The sequence below is a fragment of the Nomascus leucogenys genome, chromosome 11 (assembly GCF_006542625.1).
Source record: "Nomascus leucogenys isolate Asia chromosome 11, Asia_NLE_v1, whole genome shotgun sequence".
Classification (NCBI taxonomy): Eukaryota; Metazoa; Chordata; class Mammalia; order Primates; family Hylobatidae; genus Nomascus; species Nomascus leucogenys.
This window is the reverse complement of record NC_044391.1, coordinates 80282740-80307505: the sequence shown is the minus strand read 5'-3', so window position 1 is coordinate 80307505 and position 24766 is coordinate 80282740. Positions and strand designations below refer to the sequence as shown.

At 38.5% G+C, this 24766-nt stretch overlaps 2 protein-coding genes across 4 annotated transcripts in view; one reads left to right on the top strand and one right to left on the bottom strand.

Moving 5' to 3' along the window:
- Window positions 1-14242, top strand: part of RARRES1 (retinoic acid receptor responder 1) — a 37056-nt gene extending 22814 nt beyond the window's left edge. For both annotated transcript variants that reach the window (XM_030822756.1, XM_030822755.1), the window contains exons 4-6: window positions 6444-6580; window positions 13374-13436; window positions 13515-14242. In XM_030822756.1, coding sequence (XP_030678616.1) covers window positions 6444-6580; window positions 13374-13436; window positions 13515-13664 — 350 coding nt within the window. In that variant the 3' untranslated portion in view covers window positions 13665-14242. The remainder of the gene's footprint in view (window positions 1-6443; window positions 6581-13373; window positions 13437-13514) is intronic.
- The window catches only part of GFM1 (G elongation factor mitochondrial 1), a 138866-nt gene that overhangs the window by 71383 nt on the left and 42717 nt on the right, over window positions 1-24766 (bottom strand). The window contains exons 16-18 of one of the 2 annotated variants that reach the window (XR_004032338.1): window positions 21498-21658; window positions 20629-20682; window positions 20174-20486 (exon numbers count right to left, since the gene is read on the bottom strand). Coding sequence is in view for 1 of the 2 variants with exons in the window: in XM_003256359.4 (XP_003256407.1) it covers window positions 20355-20486; window positions 20629-20682; window positions 21498-21658 (347 nt within the window). In the remaining variant the exon portion in view is untranslated. Of the gene's footprint in view, window positions 1-19251; window positions 20487-20628; window positions 20683-21497; window positions 21659-24766 lie in introns of those variants that run through there. The other variant, XM_003256359.4, reaches the window with a different exon arrangement.

Sequence of the window (24766 nt, the reverse complement as noted above, 5' to 3'; positions counted from 1 at the left end):
GCGTGGTAGCGCACGGCTGTAATCCCAGCTACTCAGGAGGCTAGGCAGGAGAATCCCTTGAACCCAGGAAGCGGAGGTTGCAGTGAGCTGAGACTGTGCCACTGCGCTCCAGCCTGGACAAGAGCGAAACTCCATCTCCAAAAAAAAAAAAAAAACTCCTCATTTTCCATCCCAGAATGAGGGGCACAGTAAGAATTGAACTCCCAGGTAAGAGGTACAGGATTTTGAAACAGGATATGCATATAGGGGTGCTGTTTTCAGGGTTGAGTCCAGGAGCTGAGGTGACATCTCTATTTTTGGCAGTGGCTTTGGAAACTTTAGACGACAGCCTCCAGAGCCTCTACTCTACTCATCACAGCCTTATGCTCCAAGGCCGGATGAGCCCTCTCTGGGATGCTGCAGGGGAGTCATGTTTATCTCATTTCAGGTCAGTGGTTAATGGGCAGTAGTGCTGTCTCTAACGAAGGAGCCCTGCCCTCTGAAGTGACTCAGCTGAAGTGAAGCAGAGCTCATTTGTTCCTGCACTCACCAGAATGTGTGGGCAGCAGTTGAGACTCGGCACATTTACTGGCAAATCCAATTTTCAAAACCACGAAAGTCATCTCTTGGGTATTAAGCTTGATGTCTGACTGCTACAGCACTCATCATCCCACCCTTTCCCACAGTTCACTCATTTGCCCAGATTCTGTGGCAAACCCATGTCAACAATGGAGGCTCTGTAGTCTCCATTCCTGAATGTCTCTGCTCCCCATCGATTTACTGAGACTAAATATCCTTAAAAACCTCGAAGTGGTTGAACTAGTTTACAGTCCCACCAACAGTGTAAAAGTGTTCCTATTTCTCCACATCCTCTCCAGCACCTGTTGTTTCCTGTTTTTTTAATGATGGCCATTCTAACTGGTGTGAGATGGTATCTCACTGTGGTTTTGATTTGCATTTCTCTGATGGCCAGTGATGATGAGCATTTCTTCATGTGTTTTTTGGCTGCATAAATGTCTTCTTTTGAGAAGTGTGCCTCAGGGATCTAGAACTAGAAATACCATTTGACCCAGCCATCCCATTACTGGGTATATACCCAAGGGACTATAAATCATGCTGCTATAAAGACACATGCACACGTATGTTTATTGCGGCACTATTCACAATAGCAAAGAGTTGGAACCAACCCAAATGTCCAACAACGATAGACTGGATTAAGAAAATGTGGCACATATACACCATGGAATACTATGCAGCCATAAAAAATGATGAGTTCGTGTCCTTTGTAGGGACATGGATGAAACTGGAAAACATCATTCTCAGTAAACTATCGCAAGGACAAAAAACCAAATACCGCATGTTCTCACTCATAGGTGGGAATTGAACAATGAGAACTCATGGACACAGGAAGGTGAACATCACATTCCAGGGACTGTTGTGGGGTGGGGGGAGGGGGGAGGGACAGCATTAGGAGATATACCTAATGCTAAATGACGAGTTAATGGGTGCAGGAAATCAACATGGCACATGGATACATATGTAACAAACCTGCACATTGTGCACATGTACCCTAAAACCTAAAGTACAATAAAAAAATAAATAAATAAAAAATAATAAATTAAAAAAAAAAAAAAAAACCTCGAAGTGGAATACTGCTTCTTCCATTTCTAAAATTCTGAACCCTGAATGATTCTCACATGATAGTTCTCTGACAACTCGGATCAAATCCTGTGCCAAGGAATCAAGGGGAGCAATTAAAATCTTATGTTGTAGCAGAATTTGTTTATATTTAGTATTGCTTCGAATAAATGAGCTGATGACTGATACTTATAAATCTACACTTATTTAGGTATTGTTTTCCTTTAGTTGGGAAAATAGGGCTTATCTATACTCCTTAAAACACAAATTTTAGAAACTGTATTGGATCTTTTCTTTGAATATTTGCCACAGGATCATGAGATTTTAGACACTCTTTAATAGCGCAGGTTAACTGAATTATGTTTAGTTAATAAGTCCTGTATATCCATAGGGGCCATTCTATAATAATGTAACTTAATGTAGCTACTGTGAAACTTCAAAAAACTTTTTAATAGAGGGCAATTTTTCATCAAAAAACTTACAAGTTTTGCTGTCATAGTATAAACTCAGCAGAGACATTTAATGGTGCTATCTATAGCTTGTCTGTGTATGTAAAATTATCTACTTAAAACCAAAAAGGTTTGGATTTAGATAAATTTTACCCAGTTCAAATCTCAGGGGGGCCAGGCGCGGTGGCTCACGCCTGTAATCCCAGCACTTTGGGAGGCCAAGGTGGGCAGATCACAAGGTCAGGAGATCGAGACCATCCTGGCTAACACAGTGAAACCCCATCTCTACTAAAATTACAAAAAATTAGCCAGGCATGGTGGCATGTGCCTGTAGTCCCAGCTACTTGGGAGGCTGAGGCAGAAGAGTCGCTTGAACCAGGGAGGTGGAGGTTGCAGTGAGCCAAGATTGCACCACTGCACTCCAGCCTGGGCAACAGAGCGAAACTCCATCTCAAAAAAAAAAAAAAAAAAAAAAAATCTCAGCAGATTCCTATTCAGTATTTAATGGATCCAAGGCACTGGACTGTTGTAGTACAATGGAGAAGTGAGAAGATCTAATCCATTTTGGAATATCCTTGCTCCACATTGTTTTTTCCCCTTAAGTTGTCTGTTTTTTACAAATGAAAGTTTCACTTCTAATGAATTTGCAAACTTCCTAGCAATGAATCTAAGTATACTACATACAGAGGGCAAGACTGAAGACCTGGGAATAACCAGCTAAAGTTGTGTCTGCCCAAGTGATTCTACAGCAGTGTTGCCAGCACTTACCTCTTCAAATGTTCTCATTATTCACAGAATTTAGTATAACTGATTTATCTTCTAGGGTGATGGGTTTTGATCTCACAAATCTGAACTCACAGCAGCACCATAAGATAGAACACGTGATGATGAGCTGGATCAAGGAAGTTTTCAGCGGCTCATAGCAATGAGGAAAAACAAATTCATTCATGAAATGCTGATATTCTTGTCAGGAAGTAGAAGTCTAAAACACATTTTCTACAATAACATCTGTAAAAATAGTCACAGCTCCCTATTGATTACTTATCATATGGTGACAGGAAAAAAATGACATTACCAGGTTAAACAAACTACAAAGAAAAGCCAGTGAAGAGTACTGAAAGTCCTCAGTTCCAAGTTTGAAGGCACTTCGATATTAACAGGAAAGCATTATGGAACCAAAAAACTTACATGTCACGTAAGGGTGATATGATGACAATGAAAGGCAACAAATAGCTTTTGCTTTATTCTCAACAGGTATTTTCTTCTAAAAGATTTCTCCAAGTGCTGAGCCCTCGATGCTGCTCGCTGTTTATTTCTAACATCTTACTACACTCCACATGACAGCTGTATTGAAGTTTTTCCATTTTTTCAAGGGCCACACCCCGGCTTCATGCACTTTCAGGAGACAGTCTTGCCTCCTGCTTTACTGAGATTGAGACATTTGATTCTGTCATTTCTTCCCACCTCACAAAGTTGCTACATCTTCCCCAACCTTTTCTTTAATTCTTTTTTTTTTTTTTTTTTTGAGATGGACTCTCGCTCTTTCACCCAGGCTGGAGTGCAGTGGCGCGATCTCGGCTCACTGCAGGCTCCACCCCCCGGGGTTCACGCCATTCTCCTGCCTCAGCCTCCCGCGTAGCTGGGACTACAGGCGCCTGCCACCTCGCCCGGCTAATTTTTTGTATTTTTAGTAGAGACGGGGTTTCACCGTGTTAGCCAGGATGGTCTCGATCTCCTGACCTTGTGATCCGCCCGCCTCAGCCTCCCAAAGTGCTGGGATTACAGGCGTGAGCCACCGCGCCCGGCCTTCTTTAATTCTAAGACTCCTTTTATTTATACCCTTGGTTCTAGTTTATCTGGTTCTTTCATAATTTTGCCCCATCAGTATCCTTCCCACCTTGAGAATCTTCAGCAACCAGTTCCTTCTCTTGTCCTATAAAGATCGTCAAGATCAGAGTTGTGTTGACCAATTTCTTCATAGACCCATCTTTTTCCTTATTCTGTCTACTTTTCAAAAGTAGATTTTATACACATTGCCTCAAACTCAAACTCTTCCTATTTGGCTTCTACTCTATGTACATAAAGAGACCACCCAGATCACCAAAAACCCTAACCAGACATTGCTTCTTATCCTTCTTATCTGTAGCATTTTTTTTTTTTTTGAGACAGTCTCCCTCTGTCCAGTGTGCGGTGGTGCAATCTTGGTTCACTGCAACGTCTGTCTCCTGGGTTCAAGCCATTCTCCTGCTTCAGCCTCCCCAGTATCTGAGATTACAGGAGTGTGCCAGCACACCCAGCTAATTTTTATATTTTTAATAGAGGTGGGGTTTCACCATGTTGTCCAGGCTGGTCTTCAACTCCTGACCTCAGGTGATCCACCCACCTTGGCCTCCCAAAGTGCTGGGATTACAGGCATGAGCCACCATGCCCGGCCTATCTGTAGCACTTTACATCATCCACCTTCATGACTTTCTTGACACTGTATTTAATACACCTAATAACAAACTCAACTTGTTTTCACCCAAAACGTTCCCACTTTCTGTCCTACATTTAATGGTATTACTATTCTCCTAGAGTTGGCTAGAAACTTTGGTCATTATCAACTAATCTCCTAACATTTAATAACTTGCCATTTCCTATCAAGCCTGCATTCACAAAGTATTTTGGACTAATCTTGTCATCTCCAAATCCACTGTCACCATCCTTCATGCCTGGGCTTCTTCTCCCTGAGACCACTGCATCCAGCAGTCAAAGTCATCTTCTACACTTACTACTCAATTGCAGTTCATATCCACTCTGGCAGCTCTGCAAACAAGGCCTTTCAAAATCTGCTGCCAGTATACTGTATACTCTACCAAGACCAGTCACTGAGGCTGCCCCTGCCTGGTGCCTTCCTACCTTCACATGCTCGCTTTCTCACTCAGACCCCCACAGACGTGACAGCAATTCAAGGCCCAGCCAAAATCTCATCTCTGTGAAGTTTCCCCCAACCCTCTCCAGCCCAAAGAAACCTGGTCCTTCCCTGCTGTCCCTCAGCTTTCTGATCCTCCCTCTCTTAAGGAATGTATCAACTATAACCCCACCATGTCAACATGTGAAGGGTGGGGACCCATCTTGGTATCCTACACAGATCCCAAGAAATCAGTGAATGCTGTCTGAATTACCTCTGAGTATAAACTAGCCAAGTTCTACCAATACAGAATAGAATTTATGCTAAGGATTACTTTACCCAGAAGGATTAGTTTCCTAATAAGCTTGTTAGTATTCCTCATGTATTGTGCTATTATTAGGGCTTAATATAGTATCTCTGCAAAACTGCATAAAATGATGGTTCATGAACAGTCATCTCATAAAATTTGAGCTCCTAAAAGTCACAAATAGTAATTTATTAGTCACTGTATCCCTAACCTCTCACAGTGTCTAATATTGTGCAAGTTTTAAGAAAGATGTTTGCCAAATTTAAAAGATTTTAGGTCCGAAAACAATGCCACAGAAAAAATCCACTTGATTTCTTCACGTGTTAAACAAGAGTGAGAGATGCTGCCAACATATTGATTAGCTTTAAAGCCAACGATCAGAGAAGCACAAAGATATTTTGGCAGACTGGAAGCAAAGACCACCATCACATTGACTGTAGACCTAAACCAGAAGGTAAGGTGGAGATTATCAGTGATAGACTTTTCAACCTAATTAAAAATGTTTCTTGGCCAGCAGAGTGGCCCTCACCTGTAATCTCAGCACTTTGGGAGGCCATGGCAGGAGGATCGCTTGAGCCCAGGCATTCAAGGCTACTGTGAAGTACAATTGTGGAACTGCTTTCTAGCCTGGGCAACAGAGCAAGACCCTGTCTCCTAAAAAAAGCTTCTTAACTAACAAGACTAAGTTAAATTGAATGTCATCTTTGAGTATTCAGTAATGAGTATGGAAAAGTCACTTTAGCTCCTAGGTGTGAGACAGCTGGAAGGAGGAGACTGAAATCTGAGAGCTTTGTAGCAGACTGTGGCCGTGGTCTCAGGGAGAAGCAGCCCAGGCCTGAAGGGTGGTGGCAGTGGGTTTGGAGAAGACAAGATGGGTCCAAGATACTTTGTGGACATAGGCTTGATAGAACGTAGGCTTCATGGCTCTTACTTTGCATGTACACAGTACAGCAAATGACCATTGATTTATAATAGATTTACTCAGTTTGGCAAGTTGAAGAATATAAATCTACATACTAACATAGAAACAGATACAAACAAATCACATATCTGGCTCAAGGTCTTGCTGTGAGAGAGATGACTGGTATGACTAAGTTTAAACCCTATTTCATTTCTGCAGCTTCTGAGATTTTGTCTCAAAAATGCATTAATACAAATGTGCTTTTTTTGTCTCTCTCAGATAATCATGGACATATTGATCCCTCTCTGAGACCCATCTGGGATTTGGCTTTCCTTGGAAGCTCTTATGTGATGTGGGAAATGACAACACAGGTGTCACACTACTACTTGGCACAGCTCACTAATGTGAGGCAGTGGGTAAGAAAAACCTGAAAATTAACATGTGCCACAAGAGTTACAATCAATGCGGTCTCCTTAAACTGAATTCATGTGAACTTCTAATTTCATATCAAGAGTTTTAATCACATTTATTTCAATAAATATTTGAGTTCCTGCAATGGGCCAAGTATTGTTTCAGGGGCTGGGGATACAGGCGTGAACAAAGACACAATGTTGCTGCCCTCATTGAGATTAATTCTAGTGAGAGAAGATAAAAAGAGACAGTGAGCTAATAAATAAATATGTATCATATGATGGTAAATGCTACGAAAAAAATTAAGTAGCCAAGGTGGAAGGATCATTTGAGGTCAGGAGTTTGAGACCAGCCTGGGTAGCATAGCAAGGCCCTATCTCTACAAAAAAATTAAAAATTAGCCAGATGTAGTGGCACATGCCTGTAGTCCCAGCTACTTGGGACACAGAGTTGGGAGGATTGCTTGATCCAGGAGTTGGAGGTTGCAATAAGTTATGATTGAGCTACTGTACTCTATCATGGGCAACAGAGTGAGATGCCGTCTCTGTCTCAAAAAAAAAAAAAGGTATTGCAATATTCTAGGCAAGGCCTGGTGGTGGCTTGGACCAGAGTAGTGGCAATGCGGCTAGAGAGATGTTTGGATTCTGGCAGACTGACAGTATTTGCTCATGGGTTGGATATGGATATCAGAGATGAGAGGAGTTAAGGATGATTTTTAGGATTCTGGCATGATTAACTAGAAGGACACAGTTTTCATTTACCGATTGGGGAAACTTATAGGAGGAACAGAATTGAGGGAGAATTATCTTGATTTGGGGCATTCTAAATTCTATAACCAAACAGAGAATTTGTATAATCTTCTGGACAGAAGAGTCTGAAGTTCAGGGGAGAGATCTTGGCTGTAGTTGTCACCATATAGTATTTAAAGCCACAAGACTGGATGAGATCACAGGTAATGAGTGTAGACAAAGAGGGTAAGTTATGTAAGGATTGGATCATGGAACACTTCTGACTTAAGCAGTTGGAGATATGGGAAAAGAAAGTATTTCAAGGATGAGGACTGGCTGGTAGTACTAAATGCTGCTGGAAAGTCAAGTAAGATGAGGACTGAGAACTGTCCATTTCATTGAGCAACTGGAGTCAATGAATGGAGAGCTTATCAAGAGCCCTCTCACTGGCACAGTGGGGACAAAAGCCTAATTGGGGTAGGTTCAGGAAAGGATGGGAGGAGAGGAAGTGGACATTCCATCCTTTCAAGAAATTTAGCTATAATAAAGGAGAGTAAAAGGAAGGAAGAGGACTACAGCTGGATGATGGGTGAGCATAGGGCTGAAAGGGTTTTTTCTTTGCATTTTTTTGGTTGGGAGACGTAACAGCATGTATATATGTTGACGAGGAAAAGTCCGGCATACAGAGGCAAAGTAAGACTTGCATGAAAGAGAGGGAAAAGTTGTTAGAGTTACTATCTTCGAGTAGGCAAGAGATGATGTGATTAATCCAGATGATATTAGAAACACGGAGAGTTCACCTAGAGGGAAAGCAGGAAACAGTGGCCCAGTGCTAGGACGGCAGATATCAAAGTGGGAGCCTGTGGAAGCTCTATTCTAACTGCTTCTGTCTTCTCAGTGAAAAAGGAGGCAAAGTAATCAGCTGAGAGCAGGATGACAGCAAAGGTGTTGGGAGTATTAAGAGAGGCAAGCTGAACTAATCATAAGCACCAATTTAAAAAATGCGTTTTGTTCATAGGTTCACCCATGGATGGATCATCAGTGAGTATCTTCTGAGCACAGGATTTACCCAGCATTAAGTCTCCATTTTAATGTCAATAATAAATAGTTTGGTTTGCTTTCCAAAGACCACATGTACAACACACATCGACTAGAAACCTAGATTTTGTCTTTACTTATCAAAATGAACATGTCTTTCCCCATATAGAGTGCTTTTAAATAGAAATTACCATCTAATTGATTGTTGCCATATAACAAGTCAAGATACACTACTAGTTCTTTTGCTAGATAAGTTTCTATCTGTTTCTGATACACTCTCATCTACCAAGATAACCACATCCTCAACAAGATGTGGTTGTACCTGATTTTAAAGTTATAGGGAAGAGGTTGTTTTAAGCATAGAAAATGGGGTCAAGATAATATAGAACTAATTGTAGTAAATGTGAGAGGAAAACTTAATAGGAATAGAGCAACACATTGAGAACAGAAAAAACTAGGACTTTTAACATGTTTCCCTTTCTTTCGCAGTTGCATATGACACATTTTTACCACTAGGACATACTAGGGTACAAAAAATAGCAGGTGTATTTCTCTCCCATTCTAACCAGTCTTTCATGTCCATCATCTGTCCACTAATATCCCTCAACCAAACTGCACATAGGAAAGCAAGGACATACGAGTAACTAGACAGTTAAAAAGCAGAAATGCAGGCTGGGCGCAGTGGCTCACGCCTGTAATCCCAGCATTTTGGGAGGCTGAGGCAGGCAGATCATGAGGTCAGGAGATGGCGACCATCCTGGCTAACATGGTGAAACCCCGTCTCTACCAAAAATACAAAAAATTAGCCGGTCATGGTGGCACGCGCCTGTAGTCCCAGCTACTTGGGAGGCTGAGGTAGGAGAATCACTTGAACCCGGGAGGCGGAGGCTGCAGTGAGCTGAGATCGTGCCAGTGCACTCCAGCCTGGGTGACAGAGCAAGACTCTGTCCCAAAAAAACCAAAACAAAACAAACAAAAACAAATGCAGAGGGAGAATGGTCATTGACTGAGAGTTTTACATTTTTTTTTCCCCCTGTGATGTCTAGGTGTTAGATAAATAATAGTTGAATATGCAGCTGACTTGCTGGGTCACCCAAGGCAAATCATTTAATCTCTTAGGGCCTATTAAATGAGGACTCACAAATGGATTGAAGTGAAACTAATACAAATTTAAATCCCTGGAGCAATTAGGATATTTGGTTTCAAGGTTAATATGCATTTCAGCTTAGAGTTCTCTTAAAGAAAAGTATGCACATATCCACAAAGATTTTCAAATTCTGCTATTCAGTGGCCACTAAGGTCTCCTGTGACCGACCCTTCATCAAAAGAAGCAACACAAGCAACAAGCAATGATTTTTTAAAAGACATTATGAGCAGAAGGTCTAAATACTGTTCTGAGAGACTAGCAACAGGACACTAGGGCTGAGAAAGCCAGTATGGCACGGAGTCAGGAAGTGACTGGAGGTGTTCTTGGCCCAAGGTAACTCAAAAAAGTATAAAGATTATAATTTTTCCAAAAACTTCCTGGGAATTACTATCTTGATACTCAGGGCTAATTTCACCTTTTAATGCAACTGTGTAAGGAAGTACAAGCTTATAAACTCACAGCCCCAAATGAACAAGGCCTGAGGGAAGAGTGTGCAAAAAAAAAAAAAAAAAAGACTGAAATGCAAATATAAAGTAAGACCCATCTTACCGGCACAACTCTTTCCTTAGAACTGAAGAATAGATGTCATTCCCAATACTATGAGGACAGTGCCAAGAACAAGGGATATATGCTGGCTAGGGAAAAAAATGGATAAGCCCATACCTTTTGCCTTTAATATGAACTGAGAAAAGTCAAGCTGAGTATTGTTCTAACTCTTATCAATCAGTACCAGATTTGTAAGCACCCCAAACTATCTAACCGGCAGCACATCACTATCAGTCAGCTCATCTTCACATTAAGTAGAAGTCTCCATTAGCCAAAGCTACATATAGAAACCATCCTATCTACCTTATCTGTTATGCTGAAATAGACTTTTGATAACTTCTATTACTAACTTAAGCCTAATTCTTCTCTACTAAAACCACCCTGGTTCTGTTAGAGATCCTTTGCTCCCTTTTGGGGGAAGCAGGGTGGAGGGGCATGGGGTGGGTTGGGTTATGACCAAGTAAAAGGGAACAAACAAAACACTTCCAGTCTGTCTGCAACAAGATTAAGTGCTGAGTTACCAGGAAATGTAACAACAAATCATCATCCATTTGGGCTACAAGATTTGGCACTTGCGATGATCTGAATTGAAGCCAAAAAGATAATTTCTGAATAATATTAAAAACGACTTCTTGGCAGAGCTTGACATGGGGAGGGCAATCCTTTGCCAGGCTAGGATGTGCAATGTCCTCTTCTGCAGTTTTTTTAATAAGCTGTGCTTTTTGTTTTGGTTTAAAGGTGATTCCTCCTAAAGGAGGAGGAATCTATAAAAACAAAAATGTAAGGGGATGTTTTGATAACTTTATTGAGGAAGTTCTCAATCAAATGATATAGGGTTTTACCAGCATTATCACGACTCACATTTTTGTATTTAAAAATGGGTAACACTCTTTGTGCTTTTACCAAAATAGTCTGTCAAATGGGGCTGGAATCCTAACATTTGTTTTAAGCTCTGCCTCTTTTTTGCCTCAATGAAGACTGCCAGGATTTCCTTCAGAAATGCCGTTTTCAAAAGCAGAATAAGGCATTGTTCTCAAAAAAACATTTTAAGTGTATAAGTAAAACCAATTTATATATATATATATATATATATATAGTTATTTATTAGTATTTTTTTAAATAAAGACGAGGTGGTCTCTATTAAAAAATAATAATATTGCCCATGCTGGTCTCGAACTCCTGGGCTCAAGTGATCCTCCCACTTTGGCCTCCCAAAGCGCTGGGATGACAGGCGTGAGCCACCATGTCCAGCCTAAAACCAATTTTTAAATTATAAAAATACATGGTAAACAGTCAAGACTGTGCAGACAGCATAAAAGTCTGAGACAAATATCCAGCTGGTGTGGGACATCTTGGGATAGATAATCATGTCCTTCCAAGGTCAAGACAGCCACCAAATGAAGGTCTAACAAGGCTAAACACACCCTCAAAGCGACAATGCCAGACTGATTACTGGAACCTCCAGTAACTGTTCCCTTAAGAAAGAGACACTGAATTTTCTCTCATGAATTCTCTGACTTTCCAGCTTGTGCCTCAGATGTTTGCTTTGAACATTCGTGGGTACACTGTGAGACAGGAGGGAAACCTATCGAGTATTGCCAAGAAGAATCATAGAAAATGTAGTTGATTTCTGATTTATCCAGGCCCTCTGGGGAAGGAACTGCCTCCTTTCCTTCAGGCATTTCTGAAGGAAATCATCGCAGTCTCCAGCGAGGCAAAGAAGAGGCAGAGCTTAAAACAAATGTTAGGATTCCAGCCTGTATCTTCCCTCCAGACTTCCTCACCTACTGGCCATTTCACGGCTTGTAAAAATCTCCATCAATGTAGGCAAAGGGGAGTCTAAACTTTTTTGGTGGTGGGGGTGGGGGGCGTTGCTTTTTTTGTGTTCTTTAGTAGTCTTAATAGAAACCTGGTAATGTAACCAAAATGCAAGTTTAGTCCCTTGCTGCTTGCAGAATCCAGTTCACAAGAGTGAGGTCTGGTATGAAGAAAGTGACTTTATTCCAAAGCTAGCTTAGGGGAATTAAGTATAGGCTCCTGCCTTTAAGGTACTGTTTCCCTTTTGGGACAAAAAACAAGGGCTTTTACAGGGGGACTTGGCATAAATGGCATGCGGAAGAGGGAGCAAGCAGGTGCAGGGTCTATGTGACTTCTTGGGTGCCTTATCTACCAGGTGGTCAAGCTGGCGCCATTGTGGGCAGAGCTAGATTGTAAAATGGCCATTGTTTCAAGACACTTGGACAGAGTTCCCTCATGGGCCTAACTGAGGTTGTAAATTGACTGTTGTCTCTTAAGGCCTTCTCCTGGTGGGAGAGAGTTCCAGCTCTCGAGCATTGAAGTGAGCACATATATAAGCTTGCCATGCAGGGAGTGTCTGGTAAAAGGGAAGGTAAAGGTTATGATTCCATTTCTAAAGAGCTAAGCAGGAAGTAGAGAACAGGGGAAAAGGTGGAAAGAGAAAAGAAAAAAATTGTTTTTTAAGTAACTCATTATCTTTCTCTTAGAAAAATGGAGTACTCAGTGATAGTAGGAAAAGACTCAAATTATAACCAAAATTAAGGTATTTTTAAAAAAATGTTCTTTCTTCCATTTTTACTTGTGAATAGATAAGCACTCTTGCAAAAAAAAAAAAAAAGGAAATGTCAGAAAGAAAATACGGAGTTGGTTTAGTCACTAGTAAAATGTATAGAAACGATGTGAATGAAAGAGATGAAGACAACTGCCTGCCTACTGAAAAATATCCAATGGGCTGGTTTTAGAAACAGCGTGTATAGCTTCATGTGGTATATATGAAGAATGTGGGTGTTGGAGTCAGTAGATCTGGGTTGGAATTCCCATTTGTCACTTCCTAGCTGTAATCTCAAATTACCTCTCCTGTAAAACCAGGCTCATAATACATAGATTGTAAAGGAGAATTAGATGAGAACATGTAGAAGGTGCCTAGCACAGAACCCAGCCCATGGTAGGCCTTCTAGAATTACTGGTTGCCCCTCCCCTTGTCTTATTGCCTGTCATATCAGGGCTAATATATCAGCTTGAGGTATATATACAGTATCTAGATCCTTAAGGTTGTTAAAAGAATCTCCCTATTCCCACAGACTTCAGTCTCCATCAGAAAATGTGACAGACATTCAACCAGACTTTCATATAACTCAGTGACAAGACAAAAATGAGGATTCATGACTTCCATATCTTGAAGCAAAATACCACTAAAAACTGTGAGGCTGAAATCTAAAAGGCAGTAGGAGACACAAGGCACCCATTCAAAACAAGAATGTATTGTATAGTTATTACACTAAATACCACATTTATTATACTAACTCTTTTTTCTCCCTCTAGAAAACTAATGATGATACAATTGATTTTGATTATACTGTTCTACTTCATGAATTATCAACACAGGTAAAATATAACATTGTATGTAGAATTGCTTTTACCATAAGTTTTTGCCGATTATAATATTTTATAACTATTTCCTAGGAAATAATTCCCTGTCGCATTCACTTGGTCTGGTGCCCTGGCAAACCACTTAAAGTGAAGTACCACTGTCAAGAGCTACAGACACCAGAAGAAGCCTCCGGAACTGAAGAAGGATCAGCTGTAGTACCAACAGAGCTTAGTAATTTCTAAAAATAAAAAATGATCTTTTTCCGACTTCTAAACAAGTGACTATACTAGCATAAATCATTTTTCTAGTAAAATAGCTAAGGTATAGACATTCTAATAATTTGGGAAAACCTATGATTACAAGTAAAAACTCAGAAATGCAAAGATGTTGGTTGTTTATCTATCAGTTAGTCTGCTTTAGCTTTTAACTCTGGAAGTGCATGCACACTGAACTCTGCTCAGTGCTAAACAGTCATCAGCAGGTTCCTCAGGGTTTCAGCCCTAAAATGTAAAACCTGGATAATCAGTGTATGTTGCACCGGAATCAGCATTTTTTTTAAACTGCAAAAAATGATGGTCTCATCTCTGAATTTACATTTCTCATTCTTTTGAACATACTATAGCTAATATATTTTATGTTGCTAAATTGCTTCTATCTAGCATGTTAAACAAAGATAATATACTTTCGATGAAAGTAAATTATAGGAAAAAAATTAACTGTTTTAAAAGGAACTTGATTATGTTTTAAGATTTCAGGCAAGTATTCCTTTTTAACTTGCTACCTACTTTTAAATAAATGTTTACATTTTTAAACAATGAAATGTGTTGAATGTTCTCGTGGAGATTTGTATACAAAGGAAAAACTTGTGCTAAACTGGAATTAAATGAAATGGTAATATTGCTTAACTTAAATTTTACAAATAATAGAACGTCTGTCTCACCAGATAAAGCTGTCTGCAAACATGCATCAAAAGAAACACTGATGTAACTGAAAGTATATTAAATATTTACAATTTTCATTTACAAGGACAACTTGGACCGAGTGTTGGCCTAAGTAATTTATAAAAGCAAACACAGTATGTACCATAATCAAATTCAGTGGAGTATCTCCTTAAGGCAGGAGACATTGATCCAGGAAACGTTGTCATCATTTGCCTCTCAAAATTAGTATCACTTAATGGAATGTTCACGTTGGTGTGTAAAAACCTTGAGCCAGGTTCTGTAGTCAGTAACTGATTAGGAAATAGCCTTAAAATATACCAAAATATTACTTCTAAGTGTGCACTGTTAGACAATAAGAAAAGGTTACACTAAAGAAGGCATGAACTCATACAAAATAAAATAAGCTGATCTAGTTTATATATTTTTCTACTTAAAACTCTATGCTTTGCATTTATCTTCCCAAAATCCAGTTGATTTACAATTAAAAAAAAGTTTTTTTAATTAAAAAAAAAAAAACGGCTGGGCGTGATGGCTCACGCCTATAATCTCAGCTCTTTGGAAGGCTGAGGTAGGAGGATCACTTGAGCCCAGGAGTTCATAACTAGCCTGGACAACATAGTGAGACTCCATCTCTTTAAAAAAGTTTAATGACTTAAAGATTTGTGGCTGGGTGTGGTGGCTCATTCCTGCACTTTGGGAGGCCAAAGGCAGAAGGATCACTTAAGCCCAGGAGTTCAAGATCAGCCTGGGCAGCACAGTGAAATCCAGTCTTAATTTTAAAAAATACACATATATACAAAAAATAAAGAGTTGTAAGTATTTGGAAGCACTGCAAACAATCATTTAAAAGACACATCAGCTCTCCCACCTATGTGATAATGAAGAGATACTTTTTCTAAATTATCAGAAATAATCCACAATGATTAAATTATGCCAAAATCAAGTGATAAATTTCTGTAACTGAAGTTCCCCAAATGATCTTCAAAAAAAGACCTAAGAGCATTACAACAGTATATTCAATGTCCTATGATATTTAATCAATCTTTTAGTGTCACATTAAGGACTAGAAAAGGGCATTTACTTGGTGTTTCAGCTTTCTAGAGTCAGAGCTTTCTCAAAGTCCTCACCCCCATAAATGTATTTTTCTTTTTTCCTTTTTTTTTTTTTTGTTTGATCTTCATTGGGTAGCTATCTTGACTTTGGAAGGAAATGGTTATCTATCCCAGGATGTCCCACACCAGCTGGTTATGTTGCCCAGGCTGGTCTCAAACTCCTAGGCTCAAGGGATCCTCCCACCTTGGCCTCCCAAAGTGTTGGAATTACAGGCATGAGCCACTAAAGGCATTTCTCATTACTGAGATTAGGCTCACAAACGCATCCATAATCCAACCAGGTAATGATTCTAAGGTAACCCTTTAGCAAATTTATTACAGTAGAACAGATTATGAAGGGGAATTCTATACATACAAATAATATACAAACACAATTACCTAATTTATTAATTTTAATAATAATTTTATTAATATAAAACCCAAAAAGTTAAACCAACTAAAAATTTATCAGTATCACCGTCAGAACATCTTTTCTTTTTTTTTCTTTTCTTTTTTGAGACACAGTCTCATTCTGTTGCCTAGGCTGGAGTACTGGAGTGCAGTAGTGCCCTCTCAGCTCACTACAGCCTCTGCGTTCCGGGTTCAAGCAACCCTCCTGCCTCATCCCCCTGAGCAGCTGGGGCTACAGGCGTGAGCCACGCCGCCCGGATGATTTTTGTATTTATAGTAGAGATGGAGTTTCACCGTGTTGGCCAGGGTGGTCTCGAACTCCTGACCTCAGATGATCCACCCACCTCAGCCTCCCAAAGTGCTGGAATTACAGGCGTGAGCCACCATGCCCGGCCTCAGAACATCTTTTCTAGCACAAACTCTAAAATTGTTAACTTAATTTTACCAACATTGGTTTCACTAGCTAATAAACAACAGAAAAATCACTTGGCATAAAATGAAAACCTATTCCCTATGTCCTCTTTTCATTAAGAGTCTAAATTATTCTGAATCACTCTTAGCTAATTACAATTACATACAGCATGACATTCATTTTCCTAATCCCTTTAGAACTTTCTTAAGACATAAAATAATATCAGGGATTTTGTCTACATTCCATTTTATTTTATTCATGTTTCATTTTCTTCCTACCCGAATTACGAATTTTTAGAAGTGAAACAAGTTCTTTTGAAAGTCAGTTGGAAGCTTACATATTTGCACTTGAATGTTAGTCATTCATGACATCTTAGTTTATTACATCAATTTCTCTCAAATTAGAAAATTCTGACCTGTTCTGTGATCTTTCCTAGTTTTCAAAGTACTATAGTCACCTAACATGCTGCCTAAGACTTACTGGAATGGATAAATGAATGAATGCTCACAATAAATTTTCCTTGAATACAATTAACTTATTTCAATGATGCACTACAATGTTATTTGAAGACACTTTCAGTGGCAATTACAGCTCCAGTTCAACAATTTACAGTTTTAGCAATGCAAATAGCTATCACGTGCAAAAGGATACATTCCAACATATCATGATTTACTCCTGCTGGGTTGGCTATCAATTTTGAGACTCACCCAGATTTCAAAAACATTAAAATATGAAAAATCCTAAACTTTGGAGTTGATTAACTTTTAGTGATTTTACAACTACACAATCTAAGAGTGAGCAGAGGAAAGAAATAACAAAAAACAAGAACACTTTTTTTTTTAAGGTAAAGTTATCAAGCCAGGCATGGTGGTGTGTGCCTGTTGTCCCAGCTACTCCAGAGGCTGAGGCCAGAGGATTGCCTGAGCTCATGAATTTGTGAGCAGCCTGGGCAACATAGCGAGACCCCATCTCTTTAAGTTCAGGGGTTGATGTGCAGGCTTGTTACGTAGCTAAACTTGTGTCATGGGGGTTTGTTGTACAGATTATTTCATCATCGAGGTATTAAGCCTAGTACCCATTAGTTATTTTTCCTGATCCTCTCCCTCCACCCACCCTCCACCCTCCAATAGGCCCCAGTGTGTGTTGTTCCCCTCTGTGTGTCTGTGTGTTCTCATTATTTAGCTCCCACTTATAAGTGAGAACATGCAGTATTTGGTTTTCTTTTCCTATGTTAGTTTGATGTGGATAATGGCTTCCAGCTCCATCTATGTCCCTGCAAAGGACTTGATCTCATTCTTTTTTATGGCTGCATAGTATTCCACAATGTGTATATACCACATTTTCTTTATCCAGTCTATCAGTGATAGGCATGTAGGTTGATTCCGTATCTTTGCCATTATGAACAGTTCTGCAATGAATGTGTGCATGCATGTGTCTTTGTAACAGAATGATTTACGTTCCTTTGGGTATACAGTAATGGTATTGCTGAGTCAGATGGTTTTTGTCTTAGAAGACCCCATCTCTTAAAAAAAAAAAAATTTGTTAAAAAAAACAAACTCTAATATCACATAAAAGAATACAATATGACACTTCTGAATTTCACAAATTTTTCATTTCATGTCTTGGGCTTAAGCACAGTGCAGGCGGTATTTCAGCGGTCTTTAACTTTGTCTGCATATTAGAATCACCCAAAAAAGTTTTTATCTTGATCCAGCCAAATAATCTAAATATCTGGGTGTAGGCCTAGGTATTTCTTTTTAAGGCTCCCCCAGTGATTTTTAAAGTACAGTGAGGGTTGGGAATCAGTACAATACTACCTAGTGCTGCTACTGTTGTCCAATACAAGTATGTAATATTTGAATTAGCCAACAATTATCCTTCTTGATAGTAGTATGAACAACCCTCACCTATGAATATTCTCATTAATTTTTTTCCATGCTACAGACTTTGGTTAGTATGTGATCTTTGCCAATTATAACTAATGATTTAGAAAGAGATGTGGGTTCTAGTCCTCATCTGTCCATTTGTGAACCTATTCTAATTACTCCCACCAGCTAGGCCTGAATCATCACCTATGAAATGCTGGTGTTGGATTAAATATCTAGGACCTTTTCTAACACTGTAACATTATAACCAGGATGTTTTACAAATTAAAAATATGTAAATTTTTTACTTATTTATCCAGGTTAGTTCCAGTAGTTGTGACTATTCTCAATAGCCATAGGAATCACGCTGAATTCCATGAAGTACACAGAATGTATTTCCTCATTAGGAACAATATTCAAAGTTACTGTGAATGGCACAAGATGCTGATGCAATGCCAAAGCAACCACATTTTTTCAGACCTGATGCTACTGTAGCAACAGACATTCATGGGGGAAATGCACTTGGTGAATAATTGTAATTAAAGTATCAATTTAAAAACTTAGGTTTTGTGGTCTCATTAAAGTTATTTACCTTATCTGTGCTTCCTCTATTACAAAATGGACATAATAATAGTACTTACTCTCAGGGTTGTGAGAATGAAATTATACAATGCATTTAAAGTATTTAGCAGCGAGGCATGGTGGGTCACGCCCATAATCCCAGCACTTTGGGAGGCTGGGGCAGGCAGAGAGCTTGAGCCCAGGAGTTTGAGACCAGCCTGGGCAATATGGCAAAACCCCATCTCTTCAAAAAATGCAAAAATTAGCAGGGAGTGGTGGCGCACACCTGTAGTCCCAGCTACTTGGGCAGCTGAGATGGGATAACTGCTTGAACCCAGGAAGCAGAGGTTGCAGTAAGCAGAGATAGTCCCTCTGCATTCCAGCCTGGGGCATAGAGTGAGACCCTGCCACAAAAAAATAAAAATTTTTAAAAAAAAAGTATTTAGCAAATGCCTTGAAAACATGTGCTCAATACTTTTTAAAGATCTTTTTTCCCAAGAAACCTTAAAGTATAAAGCCACGTCTATAAGTCAAGAAAAGCAAAGGAATTTAAAATCAATTATTTTATTTCTACCATCAGGTAATGGAAAGGACTAGGATCCATCTACACCATCAGATGTTTTTGGATGAAGCAATTCTGAACTGGGTAATAGAACTGCTTAGGAAAGCCCAACTTTTTCTGGAAACAAAAGATTAACATTTGTCCCTTCACAATCTCAGCGAATAAAATATACGATAAATTCCAAGGAATTCAAATTTAACTAGCATTCATTAGGTTGATGAAACTAACTCTATAAATTACATTTGATTTAGCTGTACAAAAACATTAAGATGAACACAAACAAGAATAGTATATGCAAGGGTCTACTTTTTAATTCACAATAGACCACAAGGAAGTAATACTTATACTCCTAAAACAGAAGCAGTTACAAATTTGCAGAAACCACAAACTGAAATAATCAGACATATATAAAACAGAGAGAAATTTGGCTAATATTTTAATATCCCAATGAAGAATCTGAAAAACACTCTCTATGAAGATCATACAGAATCCACTCTTCAACAGAAAAGCCTACCCATTAACGACACTCCAAGAAGTGTCATGATGTATGCGATTCACTTTCAAGTCTTCAGCAAACTAAAAATACAGAGTTATGAGACTTAAACAGATAATAGACAGTGAAAACAAATATGACAAAACAAATTATTATATGATAAACAACCTGTTGACAAAGGAAGGTAGATGGAAAGTATGTGGTTCTTTGCATTTTTTCAGCTTTTCTCTATGTTGAAAACTCTTATGATACAAAATTTGGAAATGAACATATATTCTAAGCTTAAAAGTATAACCGAAATTAGTCTCTTCTCCCCTTAAATATTAAACATATTTCAGTAATAATTATATTTTATTTGAGGATTTTCAATAAACTATAAAACCAATCAATAGAGTTGAGATAGACATAGAATTACCTTTGAATGTAACAGAAGCTCCTGAATATGAACAAGAAGGGCTTCTTTTGAAGAAAGAAGAGCCCGCTTCCTGGGCTCAGAATTTCTTGTTTCAGCAGCCTGAGTTTATTCCACTGGAATCCATCAAAGTATCGAAACCACGCAGATTCAATTAAAGTCAGTCAAATCACAGTAAGCAAAGTTAGTTCTTGGCTTTTCCTTTTTTAACAGGAAGTTGACCTGTAGCTTCCAAATACTTATTAATGATGTCTTCTTGTGTGGATGGTAAACATGGCTGATACCTGCAGTACTCCATTGTGTATTCTCCCTTTCCCTAGAGATTTTTAAAAAAGAGAGGTTTTTGTTTTTGTTTTTTTAAACTATCAAGTAAAAGTCATGCAAGGTCAAGATTTTGTATGATCATTCTGCAGGGTGGTCTTTTGAAGGGTATGACAGTAAAGTTTAAACTTGCCTACCTCCGTGCATGACCTAAGTTCAGTGGAATAACCAAACATATCATTTAGAGGGACCTGAAAACAAACACAGTAGATATTTTAGCATTGCTTATTGGAAAATATTTGAGAAAAATACAGATGCATTTTAGCCATTTAATTCCTTTAGATTAAGATTTCTACTCACTACTCTTAGTTTAAAATAATTAAAAGCCAAAGAGAAACATTTTTGTTTTATTCCAAGTGGAAATCCTATTTGAAAATTATTTCATTTGACAGTCGCAACCAGAAACCAAATCTTTCCATTTCATGGAGTGAACACCATTGACAGCCTTCCCTCCTCATCCCCACTCTGCTCTGTAGCCCCAGCTCAAGCACTCAGAAGTGTTTCTTCCGAGAAAATGTGAATATGACTTTCCTTTGGACACCTTAATGATATGCTGAGAGTAGTGTTTTCCAGGAGGCCTTATGAAATGTAATAAACACCTTCTCCCTTGAGATTTAAGTCAAGAAAGGTATAGGCAAGGTAATTAAAAGGGATAAATCAAAGAGAACAATAAAGTAACTATGCAAATAAAGCTAAAATGAGAGATATAATATACATCTTATTTTATTTTTCCTTTTCTTTTTAATTTGTCTGTCTGTGCTTATCCCAGAAAGAGAGATAATATACATCTAAGAAAATGACACATTCACAAAAGGTCAAGATAAAATAAATCTTATTTTTAACTTCTGCACTTAAGAGTTGCTCTAATAGCAAATTACAGAAAATGCCACATGTGTAAAACCACAAATTCAGCAAGGAAATGTGTCCATTTGCAAAAACAAAAGCTAATCTGGATTTCCTTCTATGGTTAATAAAAGCAGGACTGTCAATGACCAACAGTACTTACATCTGCATACAGTGTAAAATAGTCCTCAACTCCATCTTGCCCAGTGATTACCCCATGGCGTCGGTTAATTCCTGCAATTACTTGTCCCTGAAATTCATTTGGAGCTACAACTTCTACAGCCATAATAGGTTCAAGAATACATAATGTTGCATTTGCCAAGGCTGGGTTAAAAAAAAAAAAAAAAGTTCATTAGTCTTCATACAAACTACAAGTCTTCTGTCCAGATATAAAAAAGGGAGAAAGATGATGCTTTCCCAAAGGTACAAACACAAATGGCAAGGTTAAAATATTTGACCTAGACTCATTTTTCCTGTAGTAATAACAGTCACTCTTCTAAATGGAAATTCCAACATTTAATTTTAATATTGGTATTTCCATTATCATATTTTTATCCTTAAAACTCATTAAATAGCAGAGAATAATACAAAAGGGTCTTAACATCTGATCAGGTCCTTTACCATCTAAGTTATCCAGCTGAGTTATTTATTCTCTCTGAAAATCGTCAGGGGTAAACATAATAACTGTTCCAAATTTGACCAAGGTAAACCCATTCTTCCTTTTTTTTTTTTTTTTGTCACCCAAGCTAGAGTGCAATGGGGCAATCTCAGCTCACTGCAACCTCCGTCTCCCAGGTTCAAGCAATTCTCCTGCCTCAGCCTCCAAGTAGCTGGGATTACAAGCGTCTGCTACCACTAATTTTTGTATTTTTAGTAGACACAGGCTTTTGACATGTTGGCCAGGCTTTCTCGTGGTCCCTGACAGACAGTTATTTTTAATTATAAGAAAATGACTTTTGTCACAGGGCAGGAGGGGACGTGGAGGGTACCCTTCCTATACTCAGAAACAAGAATCAAGCCACGCCTACGATCTGCCTTTCCTTTTCTAGTCTGAACAATTTCAACACCTGATTGAGAATGAGAAGATCAAGTTTCTAGTTTTTGCTCTACCTCAAAGAAGCCTTATATGCCTTCTGGAAAAATACAATTTGTCCAGGTCTCAAATTTTTTCATCTACAAAATAAGGATTCTGGACTAAATTGGGCCATTTAAACACTAAAACTCAGTGTGTTTGTATTTATTTTTATCCCATTTAATACAAAACCAAAACACTTCTTTCTGTTAAAGTGCTAATGTTTAAATGTAACAATATGGCGAGAATATAATAAAACTTCAAACACTTACACTTAATTTGGAAGTTGTGATAGTGATAAATACTTTAGCCTCAGGTTTGTTAAATTATCTCCAAATAAAGGCTCTCAGCAAAACACAGCAATGATGACAAGGGTAATATTTTGTTTAAATATAATCACAGGTTTTCCAGAAGCATCAATTTGTTTATAATAAACCAAAACTAACAATTTTTCTTATATAGTCATTCAGTGCTTCTCCTAGAGACAGTATAGCTTAAGTGCAATAATTATGACAATAGGAATGTAATTAGAAATATTTTTAAATTTAAATCATATCCTAGCTCACACCTGCCCTCGACTAATTAATTCTAATGAGTGAATTTTGTTCTGAAAGAGAAATAACTGAACTCAAAGAGATACTGCAGACTCCTATGCTTCACTGGCTAAGCCCTGCAGAAACCTACATGGACATCTAAATCAAACTAACAATTTTAGAGTGTAGAAACAGTTCTATTCCTTGCATAACTTCTTTACAACAGGAGAGCTTCCTTGGCTCTCTAAAGAAATGTAATTAATATGAAAAAAAGCACCCAGAAGGAGAGATGTGAGCAGATATAGCTAGATTTAGTTACACATTATCTAATGTTCTCAATAGGACAGTAATGTAAAACATCCAGATTGTGAAAGGGTAAAGGGAAGGAAAGAGGCAAGTATATGGTGTCCATCACTCAATTATTGAGGACAGCCTTTCTGGTTCTGTTTCACATCCCCTTACCCTGCTCTCTTCCTTGTAACTCTCTAAATCTACTCCCTGATTTAATTCCAAATGAATCTTACCCTTACATATGCCTTCCTCTAATCCTATACCATGAGATAAGATTCCAAAGATAACTCGCCTGCCATTTTTCAATAGCCACATTGCATCCAAGTCCTAAAAGAAATTTTTCCTCCAGCAGATCTGTAGTCAATTTCACCTTTCAGTTTTAGGTTACCTCACTGATCAGTATCATGAACAACATTTAAAATTAGGCTCAAATGAATTCTAGTGTTCATTTTTTAAATCAAGAATATGGGAGAATTTGAATTATTGTTCTTCCAATTTTGATGATATATAATAATAGTACACTATTATAATAACTATAATATCTTACAGTTATAAGCTATTCTTATACTAAGCTCATTTACCAACATTTTCACTGTAAAACTCAAATGTGGCATTCAACAGACATGTATGTAAAAAAAAGAAAGTTGATTTTCTTGCTGAGTGTGGCAAGAACTTCCTTTCACCTGACTTTTATATTTTTGTCTTTTTTTTAATCAGGATAGAAAAAGCTAATTTTTATTTTTACTTCAAATCTAATGTTTTTAAAAAAGTTTTAATTTTTAATTGCCAAATAATAATTATATAGGCCAGGCGCAGTGGTGGCTCACGCCTGTAATCCCAGCACTTTGGGAGGTGGAGGCAGGTGGATCATTTGAGGTCAGGAGTTCAAGACCAGCTTGGCCAACATGGTAAGACCCTGTCTCTACTAAAAATACAAAAATTAGCTGGGTGTGGTGGTACGCACCTGTTATCTCAGCTACTTGGGAGGCTGAGGCAGGAGAATCACTTGAACCCAGGAGGTGGAGGTTGCAGTGAGCTGAGATTGCACAACTGCACTCCAGCCTGGGCAACAGAGTGAGACTCCATCTCAAATAATAATAATAATAATAATAATAATTGTATATATTTGGGGGATACAGTGTGATGTTTTGAAGATTTCTGTCTTTCAATCATGGAGAAATAAAAATCAGATGAAGAAACAGCAACATAACTTATTTCTCACGCTAGCATCCTGCTTGTTTGCACAGTACATTTTGTAAAAAATAAAACTACTCAACCAGCCATGATGGCTCACACCTATAATCCCAACACTTTGGGAAGCTGAGGCAGGAGGATCACTTGAGCCCAGGAGTTTGAGACCAGCCTGGGCAACAAAGCAATACCCCATCTCTACAAAAAATAATAATAATAAAAAATTAGCCAGGCATGGTGGCATGCCCCTGTACTCCCAGCTACTCAGGAGGCTGAAATGGAGAATCACTTGAGCCCAGAAGTTCGAGGTTGCAGTAAGTCAAGATCCTAACACTGCACTCCAGC